Source organism: Loxodonta africana, chromosome 3 (genome assembly GCF_030014295.1).
Source record: "Loxodonta africana isolate mLoxAfr1 chromosome 3, mLoxAfr1.hap2, whole genome shotgun sequence".
NCBI classification, from domain to species: domain Eukaryota; kingdom Metazoa; phylum Chordata; class Mammalia; order Proboscidea; family Elephantidae; genus Loxodonta; species Loxodonta africana.
Window position 1 is genome coordinate 119,574,681 of NC_087344.1, and position 12,980 is coordinate 119,587,660.

At 41.8% G+C, this 12,980-nt stretch overlaps 1 protein-coding gene across 2 annotated transcripts in view; it reads left to right on the forward strand.

Moving 5' to 3' along the window:
• The first annotated feature begins 1,283 nt into the window (after positions 1-1,283).
• ST6GALNAC5 (ST6 N-acetylgalactosaminide alpha-2,6-sialyltransferase 5) overlaps positions 1,284-12,980 on the forward strand; it is a 238,098-nt gene continuing 226,401 nt past the window's right edge. For both annotated transcript variants that reach the window (XM_003411225.4, XM_064282136.1), the window contains exons 1-2: positions 1,284-1,298; positions 2,116-2,334. In XM_003411225.4, coding sequence (XP_003411273.1) covers positions 1,284-1,298; positions 2,116-2,334 — 234 coding nt within the window. The remainder of the gene's footprint in view (positions 1,299-2,115; positions 2,335-12,980) is intronic.

The following is a 12,980-nucleotide window of genomic DNA, read 5'->3' on the forward strand; positions in this document are numbered from 1 at the left end:
GATTGTAATGCCTTTTTTGGCCTTGAGAAAGCTGTTATTGTGCTCATGGTTCAGTTGGCCTGCTGATCATATCCATCCTAATGTAATCTTTAACATTACACTGCTACAGGTGAGATGTTAAGTAATAGATTAAGAGAGCTATTTTCAGTGAGCAATTTCAAAAGAAATATGTTTTTAGCTAAATTAGACATTTAAGAAATGTGATTTGTAATTCAGTGAAGGGGAGAGAGTATCCTTAAAATAGGTTATTGATGTGAAATTCTCAACATAAAACAATAATTACAGATTTTTTCATCGAAATTCTGAATGTGAAATTATGTACCACCCGTGTAGTAGGCCAACATAAGAAAGTATCAAAGACCTTAAGATTCTTATGAAATAAGCAGTGAGCAGTTTTATCTCTAGCAGCCAGAAATTTTTCATTAAAATTAGGAAGACTCTACAGGTCCAGTTAATCATATGGATACAACGTGCTGAATGGTTTTAAAACTTTAAAATCATTGAGATGAACACTAGGAATCTCAGAGGATTAACAGAAGTATAAATTGTAATATTTAAAACAACGAATGAAATAATTTAGATGAAATATTGACATAAAAAGATTGCGTGATAATGCCCGGATTTAAAAGATACAGTTTAGGGAAAGGATGATGTTAGAAATCTTACATTTGGAAAACTGAAATAGTAAACAATTTGGGGGAGGGGAATAATTTTGTGATAGGTTTCTCCATGCTATGAAGGTAAATCCATAAGCTACAAATAAGACTGTTGATATTTGGGCAGTTGACTTGTGCTTATCAAAACCACAAAGCCAAAAATTTAGTTTGGAAATTTCCAAACGGCTATCAAATTTAGAATCCAGTCCGGTTCTCCTTCATTTTGCTTGATGACTTCATAAAAGATAAATAAGCCCTCAGACCAAGAGGTGGGTATATGGCATGGTTAACTCTCTAGCCCCAGAAATTCCACTCGGCTGAAAAGATTATTATTTTGGGGGCTGGAGGGGGGATACGGAGGGCTTTAGGACCCAGCAGGCGGCGGCAGGCAGCAGTTGTGTAGATCACTGAAAGACTACGAGGGTCCGGTTCAGTTTTAATTCTGTCTCTAATCTCTGCAACAGCGGCGCTTCCTGGGTCCCGCGGTTCCCGCGCCTGCTCAGCCGCGGCCGGCCGCCGGGCAACAATCAGAACCACCCGGCTCCATCACCCACTATGGAATCTCTCCAAGAAAAAGTGGTCCCGGACTCGCGTGCCTGAGTATTCCGCGTAAAAGAGGTGCCCAAAATGAAGACCCTGATGGTGAGTCAGTTGTTATAACTCCTCCGGGCTGAGGCGGGGACCCGCGAGTGCAGCGTCCCCAGGCACAGCGGGGAGCCCGGGATGGGGAGGGCTAACCCTGCGCTGCGAGGTCGCCTGTTAGAAAGGGACAACTTTCCACCTGCTTCGCGTCCCCTTTCGACTCCCGGGCGCTGCCTGAATAGGAATCCCAAAGCCAGGATAGGGAACTCGAGTTGCCTCGGTTCCTGGACCTCTGGCCAAGGTCCAAGGGGCCAACGGACAGCTGGAGAAACCGTAGAGGGCTGAGCAGATTGCTCGGGGGGTCGGGGGTACTCCAGAGAACAGCCTGGCAAAACTGAGGGTCGGGCAGGGGGAACCGTTGCAGACTTTCTTGGTTTCCTTGTCGGGTTTCAAACTTGCAAGAATCGCCGAGAAAGAGCCTCAGGGATCCCGGGAAGAAAGGGGGTGCGATGGCTAAAGATACAGCAGCCGAACTGGGGCAGAGGGCTATCTCTCCAAAGTGCGAGCAGACCCATGTCCTAGCCCTCCGAGCGCGCACTCCCTAGCGTAGGCTGGCTCCGCGCACCACCTGCCCCCTGTTGAGGGACCTGGGCGGTGGCGGCAGAGAGCAGGGACGCTCCGGGAGCATCCCCTGCGGTACCGGCAGGGACCGTGCCTCCGCTCCCGCGCTGCGCTCTTCGGTGGTTGGGGCCCAGGTCACCCCCGCCCGCGTACCTCCCCCGCTCGTCTGACCCTAGCGCAGGTGTTCCCGCCGGGCGCGCTCTTCCCGGATCCGCTCTCAGCCTCTTCTCTTCTGCTCTCTCCCGCCTGACCGCAGCGCCATGGTCTGGCAGTGTGTTTAGCGCTCACCACCATGTGCACTAGCTTGTTGCTCGTGTACAGCAGCCTCGGCGGCCAGAAGGAGCGGCCCCCGCAGCAGCAGCAGGCGGCGACAGGCAGCGCGCAGCCGTCGACGGAGAGCAGCCTCCAGCCGCACCCGGGGGCGCCCGCGGGACCCCGGCCGCTGGACGGATACCTCGGTGTGGCTAACCACAAGGTGATGACTCGCCCACCCGCTTGCCCGCCACCCCGCTTGGGAATCCCGCACACCTGAGCCTGCCCCCTTTCCCGGGGCTGGGAGGGGCCGTGAGTAGGTGCCGTTCGCAGGTTGGAAGGGGAGTGGACCAGCTGGGGTGAGGTGGGGTAAATCCTGCTTGGTATGTATTTCTGCTTGGAGAAGAATGCAAAGTTTTTCAGGGAATAGGGGTGAGATGAGTGGACACTAAAAGCTCAGTTTCTAACAGCAACCCGCACTTCATCCCCAGAATGAAGCTGCCAGTGGGTGGCCGGCTCTTGAAGCCTTGGTTTGGCTGCCAAGTTGCGCCCCGGTGGGAGGAGGAAAGGATGGCGCGGGTACCAGCCAGAGCGTTCCTAAGACAGAGAACCTGAAGATGAGGAGCAGCCAGCCTGCGGCCGACGCTCAGACGTCAGGGTTTCCCTCTGACCCCTCCTGCCGTTTGCTTGGGCTGAATTACCCCCCAGCCCTGGGGAGAGGTGCTCTGTCAGGTGCAGAAGGCTTGAGGCACAAACCCAGCTTCCACTGGCTTGAAACTAACCTTTGAGAACCTGTTTTCCTTTGCCTTCCCCGAAGCTGCTGCATGGCTTGGCTAATAATTAATAAGATGAAGTTTTAAAAATTGAGCCATCTTTCCCTGGAATAATCTCTGGTTGTAGTGTGTGAAGCTTCTGGGAGAACCCTAATCAAGTTTTCTGATTCTGGAGAGATATTTTAATACAGTTTATATGTATCCCCCATTATTTGAAGGTGCTAATATGTTTTTATTAAAACACATTCCACTAGGTATCTGCTCTGTAAAACTAGAGGATTTCTTGAAACTTCCCAGCTGTTCTTCTTTTTATATTTACTAAATTCTAGGTTTGTGAACCAAAGTAATATTTAATGGGTCCTCCTTATGCGTGAAAAGATTGTTCTTATCGTTCATGAAAAAGCCAAACTTTGTTTTTTATGTGGCATTCAGAATATTGCCACTCACCATACGCAACGCATAGTGTTAAGGATTTTGGAGGCTACAAAAGAATTTAAGGTAGGACCCAGGCTTCAGGGATCTTTGATGCCTGTGGAAAAAACAACTTGCCATGATATATAAATAGATGATAGATAGATAGATGATAGAGAGAGAGGTAGGTAGATAGGTAGGTAGATAGATAAAGATCAGTGAATATAAACATATAGTAAATGCCAGATATATACAGTAAAGTTCTGTAGGGATGCAATGATGAGAGATCACTGTGCTCGAAGAATCAAGGAAAGCTTCTTTGAAAAGGTGGAGCTTGCAGCGGGAAAAATTCAGAGAAGCAGAAAGGAGGAAGAGATCTCATTAGAAAGTGGCTTTTTGTTTTGTTTTTTTTTTTTTTTGAGCTGGTAGACTTAAAATCCAAAAGCAGAGCGCCATCATTTTTACAATTAGTTTCAGTTTTCTCTCCAAATTGTTGATGGATTACACACTTTGTATCTGCATGTGCAAACAACTGATTTAAAGGGCTGAGTTTTAGGAAAGTTCTGACTTTGGCATTGGCTGGGGGTGGATGTGGTGTTTATGTGTGACTGGGTATATTTAGGTTTTTGTTTGATGTATGATGAATACATTGAACTCACTGCATTTTCTTGGCTATTGTTTGGTGGAAACTATCTAATATTTGTGAAACCTTGATTAAAAGGAATGTCAAGAGGTACATTTGCTGAAAGTTTTGATCTACCTTTGGAAAGATGTTCCAGGTACTTTCTCCTTCCGGTGTTCTACTGCTGGACAGACACCAGCTAAGAATGTTGATAGCTTAAGGCAAAATATGCCCTTGTGTTCATTTTCAAAATAACGCTTATTCACACAAGCATATATGATCCCATTTTTCAATGTTTTCTGAGCCTTGTTTCACTTAAACAAAGAACAGTCCTTTCCTACTTTGGAAGGAATGTTGAAATTCTACCTGAGAAATTGAGATAATCTGTAGTAAAAGGGTTTTATAAACTGTGCAGTGCTATATGAATGATAAATATTGTATGAAAGTATTTGGAATTCTTAGCAGAGAATTATAAATGTGAACAGGAAGATCTTTTTAGATAATTATCAGATAATTTCAGACAAATTCTTTCATAGAAAACCAACATCTCACAAAATTATATTCCCAAAGAAGGTTTCAACAGAGCTTACCCCACCCCAAACAAAGGAACAAAAGTGAATTTTAAAAATTGTGTCTTATCTCTAGGCATTATCCCAATTGTCCCACTGAACTGAATGTAAACTTCTGCTCAAAATGTAATGACTAACCCTATTTGCTGCTACTACTTCTTATTATTGTTCGCTGCCTTCATGTTGGCCCCTGACTCATGGCAACCCCATGTATAATGGGATTGAACCGTTGTAATCCGCAGGGTTTTCATTGAATGATTTTTCAGAACTAGATCACCAGGCCTTTCTTCCTATTCTATTCTAGTCTGAAAGGTCTGTGAAAACCCGTTCAGCGTCATAGTGACACCTAAGCCTCCACTTGACAGGTCGTAGCTGTGATTGAGGCGCAAAGGCCAGAAATGGAACCTGGGTCTCCCACAGGGAAGGCAGCAAAAATTCTACCAGTGAACCACTAATGCCCCCCTGCTACTATTTACTGTCTGGAAATTGGGTGGAGTTGTACTTCTGATAGCATTCTGAAGCTACTTGCATAAAATGCTGTTTATGTCTTCTCTCAAAGTTGCTGTTTAATTAGGTTTTGTTTGGAATCTTCCTATAGTCTTGCTCAGACGGAGTTAGAAATCATGTGTTGAAAAAAAAAAAGGCTGAGATTTTTTTTTCTAATTAACATAGAGGAGGGTAAGAAATGAAAGCTTTCCTGTTCTTATTATGTTACCAGATGATACTCTGATTGTTTTTTTTTTTTCCGCTGTCGCATCAGGCTTTAGAAAAATTATAGGATGAGCTGAATGTGGTGACCAGCAAGCCATATGGTACTGCATATTGAATCAGAATTCCAACAGACTTTTTATTTTCCATTGATTTAGAGAGCCTGGAGAGAGTTACAGACACCATTTAGGAAAATGTTCCATCTCCATGGTTGGAGGTCCCCAAGACTGATAAATATATAGCGTTTATGTTCAGTTACATGATGGTATTAACATTGCTAACTCCAAGATTAAATCCAACAGGTGGTCCTAATCCACAACACCTGAATTTCATAAATTAAAACCTGTCTGCAATGATAGTCTTGTCTTATACGCTGCAGAGGGAATTACTGTTGAGATTAAATCGCTATGTACTTTTGTTGAAAGATATGTTGAAAGTCAAGGCAGTAATCATTGATGAGCAGTATGTGTTGAAGCCTAAAACACCACTGTCCATGGGCATACTCCCCCACTTCCTTTTTCAAAATATCAAATGAAATTATAATTCCAGCCTGACTAAATGAATGATATTCATAGTTCCCTGTATAGCAAAGGCATTCCGTTTTCTGTTAGACACTTTTCTCCATTCCCAATCCCCCTCTACCCAGGCCTTTTCTCCCAAATGTTCCACCATCTCCTTTCCATCTTGTAGTCTGTGGCTACAGCTCTGTTATCTGTATCCTGCTCTTACTCTTTTGCTCTCGTCTTTTGGGAGCCACTGATTTCTAACCAGATCAGCCAGACACAAATAAAGAAGTCAAATTTCATGACTTGGGAAACTTTTGCATTTGAAACTGCAACATGTAATATATAACCAATTAAAAAAAAAAAAGCTACACACACTAAATCAAGCAAAACAACCTCAGAGAAAGGCTTCAAGTCTTACAGCAGAGTGGAAGGGGACATGGCACACTGTTCTATCTCCAGTCTGAATCTGGTCTGGGCAGATAAAGTCACTTGCCATCTGGTGGACCCTGTGAAATGAAACTGTGAGCTGATTCCCATTTCCAGTGGACAGGAGCCCTTATCACAGAAGGCCCATTGTCACCTGGGCTGCCCTTTTCTGAGATGGCTTGTGAAAGGCAGTGATCAGCGGGGTCTAAAGCTGAGCAGCTATCTCCTCACTTCAGAAGTAGCCCCAGGGATAGATTTTACACATACCAATAACATACTTGTCCATGGTTCTTTCCTCTAGTTATTCAGGCAAAACAAAACTGCTTAGTAGTAGTTCTATTCCTGTTAACTGGTAGACAATCAGTTGGAGTGTAAGACAAGTCAATGCAGGAGTTTAATAATTTTAACCAGAAAAAAGGCACATGTCATATAACTTATTGTGAAACTGGGATAAATATTCCTACTTTAGAAAAGCATGTAAATTCTCAAATGAAAATTTATTTTTTTTATTTTTACTTTATGACATTTGAGTCATCCAATGATTTAAATAATCATTTGAATCTCAAAGAAATTCAATTTTAAGGGTTGAAGTATTACAAAATTAAAACCTGTCAGTGATGATGAAACCTTGTTACCACAAAACATAAACCAATAGGAGTCATGAGAAGAATTATTTTTCATGGGTAAGGAGTCTTGGGATAATATGGTTGCTTTTAACAGGAAAAGTGTTTTATAACATTTATTTAAATTACTTAACCTTTCTCAATTCTTTGAGAGCCAGGAGCATTTCTTCAGCTTCCCACAAGGGTAATCCTAGGATAATTCCATGCCACAGCTCAGCCTGTACTTGGTGGATGAGTCTGACCTGGCTCCCTGTCAAGTTCTAGGCATGCTGATTCTTAAACATTTATTCTGCTTCAGGACTTTGGCACTTGCCATTCCCTCTCCCTGGAAAGCTCTTCCCCAAGATCTTTGCATGGGTGGTTTCATCTTGCGATTCAGTCCTCAGATCACATGTTAGCTTCTTGTGGACCACACTCCTTAAGTAACCCCTTCCTCAATAGTCATTCTCTATCATATCACCTTAGTTTGTTTTCTTTATGAGGTTAACCAATATCTAAAATAATCTTAAAGTTTACTTGGTTTTGGTCTGTCCTCTTCCCCACTAGAATCTAAGTACTAGGACAACAAAGTCTTTGCCTATCTTGTTTACCAGTTTGGCCCCAGAGGCCTAGAACAGTCCCTGGCACTTAGTAGGCACCACAATATGTATTTATTGAAAGAAGGAACATGAGACTGTGGAGGGCCAAGACACTTTACCCTTAATGTCATTTCTTTACAAGAAATATCAGTGTAGCCCCAAAGCTCTGGTGTGTCCCGACTCAGTCTCATTGTTCCTAAATTTGCTTTGCAGAAAAGGAGGGAAAAAGAAAGAGAAGGTAGAGGAGAAAATGATTTAAGATATCAGAATGTTTGGGAACGGAGTTTAGGAATTGGTATTCTAACAAATGTTCCTGATAATTCTTGTGGACTTTAAAGTTTGAAAATCACGTTTGAAATGTTTTTTAGTCACCACAATTTGTAGAACTGTAGCATATTCATTTCTGGGTTCTTGAACTTAATCATAAAAAAAAAAAAAAATTTTTTTTTTTTTTTTAATCATAGCCCTTAGTAAATACTCATTCAGTGTCTAATAGTTGCAAAATTAGGTATTCTGGAGGAAGAACACAGTCCCTACCTCAAAGAACCTTTGATCTAATTGGAGAGAAAAGATAAAGAAGCAAGAAAGTTAAATAATATTGCAAGTGCTGAATAATATGAAACCAGGAAACAATAGATCAAGAGCCTGACATTAAAAGGGAGGCAATTCCTGTGATCTTTCTCCATCTGTGAAATAAGTGAAATACTATTATTACCTGAGAAACTGTAAAGCTTTCAAACTAACATTCTGTTACTTTCTTAGCCCCTTTTATGGTATATATAGCTGTCCAATGAATAATTAGTAAACAACTTGGATATCAAAGAAACTTCAAGGTGAATTGATTTTAAAATCACAATATTAAATCTGTTCATGATTTCCCTTTGGCATGGCGTAGAGCCTCCTGGATTCTTGAAGAGGGGCTAACCTGCTTCAACTATCTCTGTTGTGTATAATGACCATTTTACCCAAAGCAAATCTCATAATTCTCAGTGTGATCAATGTGAATATACTTACGTTGACCACAAGACAGAATATTTGCAATTGGGTCTGTCCTGGAAACCTGGCATCTGTTACAGAGGTAATTTTCCATAACCTCTAGGGTCAGATGGCAGTGCAGTATAATTTCTATCCAGTAGATACTGGGATAAAGGGAGATTAAGGGTGAAGAAGGACTTTGGGAAGTTAAAATGCATCACTAATCAGTAAGTCATTGCTGAAAGCCTCCTATATGCCTATTGTATACTGTTTGAGCAGCTATGAAGGGTCATAAGTATAGAGAGACAAGGATTGAACTTGGTCTAAGAGGAGAATTGCCTTGAGAATTTATGATCAAATGATAAAAACTTTTGATGGGTATTTATGAAATATACTCAGATCCTTCTTTACAAGCTCCTTTAGTCTTAAATAGTTAGTCTGGGTCTGGGAAAAAAAAAATTTTTTATTGCATGCTCTGTTCAGTGTGGTTTCCCAAATAAAAGTCACAGGCATGCATATTCTCAACTTAGACATACATCCTCAAGGACTCCTTCCCTGACCTGTATCCTAGGTTAGATCTGGACCTGTGGGTTTTGTCTTCATAGCAGAATCCCATGATCATACTTATTCAGCTTCTTGTTACTTCTTATCTAAAATTGTCTGCCTTCCCCGCTCCATCAGTTCTCAGAGTCCAGGGACTTTTTTTTACTCTTAATCGTGATAACATTCAGAGCCTTTAATGTGTTATTAGGTGCTGTCCAGACAATTCCAACTCATAGTGACCCCATGTGACAGGGTAGAACTGCCCCATAGGGTATTTTTGGATGTAATCTTTACAGGAGCAGGTTGCCAGGTTTTTCTCCCACGGAGCAGCTGGTAAGTTCGAACCACCAACCTTTCAGTTAGCAGCCAAGTGCTTAACCATTGTGCCACCTGGGCTCCCTGCCCTTAAAATAATGCCTGGCATATAATAGGTCTTCAATAAATATTTGTTGAATTAATGAGTGTATCTACATAATGATTTTTAAATTTCTCCTCAGATAAGGCTCCTCGCAAGTTTCTGTCTGGAGTTACTGGAAAGGGATAGGTGGCTACACATCATAAATATCAGTTTCTCCTGTCACAATTTGTAGTTCTGTAACTAATTCATTTCTGCCTTCTAGTAGTAATCAGAGCCCTAAAACAGAGAATTTTAGAGCTAGAAGTAAAACTTGAAAATCATCAAAAGGAATTCACAGGTGGCTGTGTGATCCGCCCAAGGTCATGGGTTAGTGGCAGAGCCTAGGGCTTAAAATGTGTATCTGTAAGGCGAACATCATTACCATAAGGAAAATTCAGTGTCAAGGTCTTCTAAGCAGTGGCTCAACGTTATTTGGACAGAATTTATTAAAATGAAGAGCCTGGGCCTACCCAGTTATTGGAAAGAAATAAATATTTAAATATCTTATTACTCTGAAATGAATATGAGAATATGCCTCTGAATAGTTAAAAGAGCCTTCCACCAATGACTGACTTCGCAGTGGGCACTGTACAGACTGCGCAAAATACATGTTACTGGTGTAATTGGAACGGTCTGCAAATCAGAGTAGATTTTGCCTTTAAAAAATAAACCAGGCCAAAAGGAGTGTCATGTTTAATTATTTGAAGAAATTGCCGCGGCCAGACCACTCATTTAGCTGCACTACGTTCTCCACAGTGGAGAAGAAATATCATCAGGAGGCTCAGTTAACCGTGTATTTAAAGAACTGCCATTCTGCAAATATTGTTGGCTCCTCTAAAAGTCTGAGATGTACTTATCTGGCATAGAGTTACCTTAGGCAAATAAGAAAACATTTTACCTATGGTAGTTTTTGTAGCTCATTATGAAAAGGAAACTTTTTTTATTATATGCTAAGAAGGTGTTTGGTGTTTCTGGGAACATCACAGAGCGAGTATACGCTGGAACACTGAAATATGGAGTTAAATAATTTTTTTTAATAAGAAAGCATGTTCTGGAAATTAATTGCACAGATGGGACATCTCTACTGACTGAACTGCAATATTATTGCATTTCTAAATTACAGATCTGTTCATGTTTTTTGTGTGCCTCCAATGACTGCCTCTTGCCTAGAAGACTGAGTTTAGAACTCCCTCAGAAGTTTTTTTTTTTTTTTTTTTCAGAAGGATTTCAATGCCCTGTAGGAGCTGGAGCCCTGGTGGTGCAGTAGTTAAGAGCTATAGCTGCTAACCAAAAGGTCAGCAGTTTGAATTCACCAGCTGCTCCTTGTAAACCCTACGGGACAGTTCTACTCTGCTCTATAGGGCCACTATGGGTCAGAATCAACTCAATGGCAAACGACAAGAAGATACGGTGCCTGTCTGTTCTACTTTTCCCACCTCACCTCCCATAGGCCCCACGCCCTCCCAGCCCAGGCCCCACACATGCAGGGAACACAGGTTGCTGTTGCACACTTGCATGGCCTTTCCTTCGGGAAGGAATACCCTTTCTCCTTTTGCCCACCAGGCAGAGAACTAATCATTCATTAAGCTCCAGCTCAAGTATCTCCTCTCTAAAGTTTCCCCAGATACAACGTCAAAGTAGAAAAGATCAGACTTTTTCTTATACCACCCATGTACCAATCAATTAATTACATATGGACTTTTTGAGATGAACAACTTAGTCCCTGCCCACAGGAAAATCACAGTGGAGGAAATAAATATCATAATTATTATACTTCAGTAAGTGCTAAAATATCTGTATTCTCTGTATCTTTCCCATGCCTCTAATATGGCAATTATTTGCCCACTTGCTTGTCTTCTTGACTAGGCTATACCTTCTTGATGCCAGGAACATAACTTCTCCATCTTAGTGCCTCCAGAACCTAAAACTATCTCATATGTGTTGAAGCTCAGCAAATCTTTGTTAAATAAATGTGTGTTGAGTGGACAGAGCCCTGTTGTAATTATATGCTATGTAAAGGAATTTGAATAAGTCTGGTGAATAGATTACTTACCCATAGGAATGAACAGAAATGATAAGTAGGGGCAGAAGGACTTTACATATGCAGCGTACACGCCTTTGATTTCTGGTTGCCCTTTAAATACAGAGCTGCATTTGATGACTTTTCCAGAATGATGCATGAGGTGTTGAGAGGCAGGAATGCCCGTGTCTGAGGACAGTATGGTATCATGGGAGGCAAGGCGGTGAGCTCTTTGGCAAATCAGGTAACTTTATTTGCTGTGAGCTCTTTGGCAAATCAGGTAACTTCTAAGCCTGAACTGAACTAGTCAGTAGAAGAGGAAGTTAAGCTATATTCATTCATTCTCTCATTTTTGAAACACGATGCTGTACCTACCATCTACCTGGCACTCTGTTACCAGTAGAAGAGGCAAAGATGAATAAAGTGTGGCCCCTCACTTCATGGAACTTAACTATCAGGAGAGGCAGAGAAACAGACGTAAAATTACAATGCAGATTGTGATGTAAGTATTTACATGCTGTGGAGATTGGATTTCCTCAAGGAAGCGTTGGTAAATTAGAGGTGTGAGTCCACTGGATGATGCCAGCTTCAAATGGATCACCCTGGTTTTGGCGTGGCAGAGATTGGAGCAGTCCCAGGTTATAGGAAGGTGCACTAGTTAACAGTGTTGCTGTCATGTGGATGAGATACAATGGTGTCTTAAGGATGAAGAAACCTGTAATGTTTCTGCCTGCCCTAAGAATGTGATTCTCCATCCCGCTGTGACTGTGTAGACTGTTTAAATGTAGCTTCTCGAGCAGCAGAAGGTTGTGGTTCAAGATTGCCTCTCCATAGTGAGTGAGGAGAGTTTGAGGATGATCCCAGATGGTGCTTCAACTTTGTCTAATTTTGAACCTCACTGTGCATCTTAATACCACATACTGACTGAAGCAACACAATGGTGTTTATGGTTCAGACTGAGACAAGCTGCTTGTGGGGACTCCATAATGCTCATTGGTGACAGGAATTAAACCCTCCACCTGCACAGAGCCAGTGGGGCGTAGAATAAATGTTCTGCCAGAGACTTTATTATGTAACAGTTCTACCAGGGAAAACTTTATTCTAGAATAACCTTGTCAAGGGAGACTTTGTTTTGTAATAAACCTTACCAGGTATAGATCTGTTGGAAGGATGGGATGAAGAGTGGTTTCCTCTCCTTTCATTTCCCACATAGCTATATAGAGAGCAATTACCTTTCTTTTCAAATCACTTAAGTTTGTTAACAACTCCTAAAGCAAGTAAAGTTTCTATTTCACTTGCATCAGAAGGAAATTGGCCATAAAGCCAGGTAAAATGTGTCGAAAGGAAAGCTGGCTCCTAATTCATCCAAAAACATTTGATTTGAAGCAAATATATATATCTGAATTTATAGGGCCCATATTTGGAGCTGCTTGCAATGTAGCACCTGCAAGGCTGTTGTCGGGAATTTCTAAGTTGTCTCACATTACCCGGAGTGTTATCTTCTTCAACTCCGTACTGCAAATCATAAAGCTGGTTCGTTTCATTTTTATTCCACTTGTTCTAAGTTTTGAGCAAATCAAAGTATAGGCAGTGGTAACATTCTGCTTGTATCCCAGAACATAGAGAAGGGGAAGGAGACTATCGGGATCTGTGATGTTTCACACCACCAATGCTCCAGCCTGACTGATGAAGCTTTGCCTTGGTGCTCTAGCCAGCTC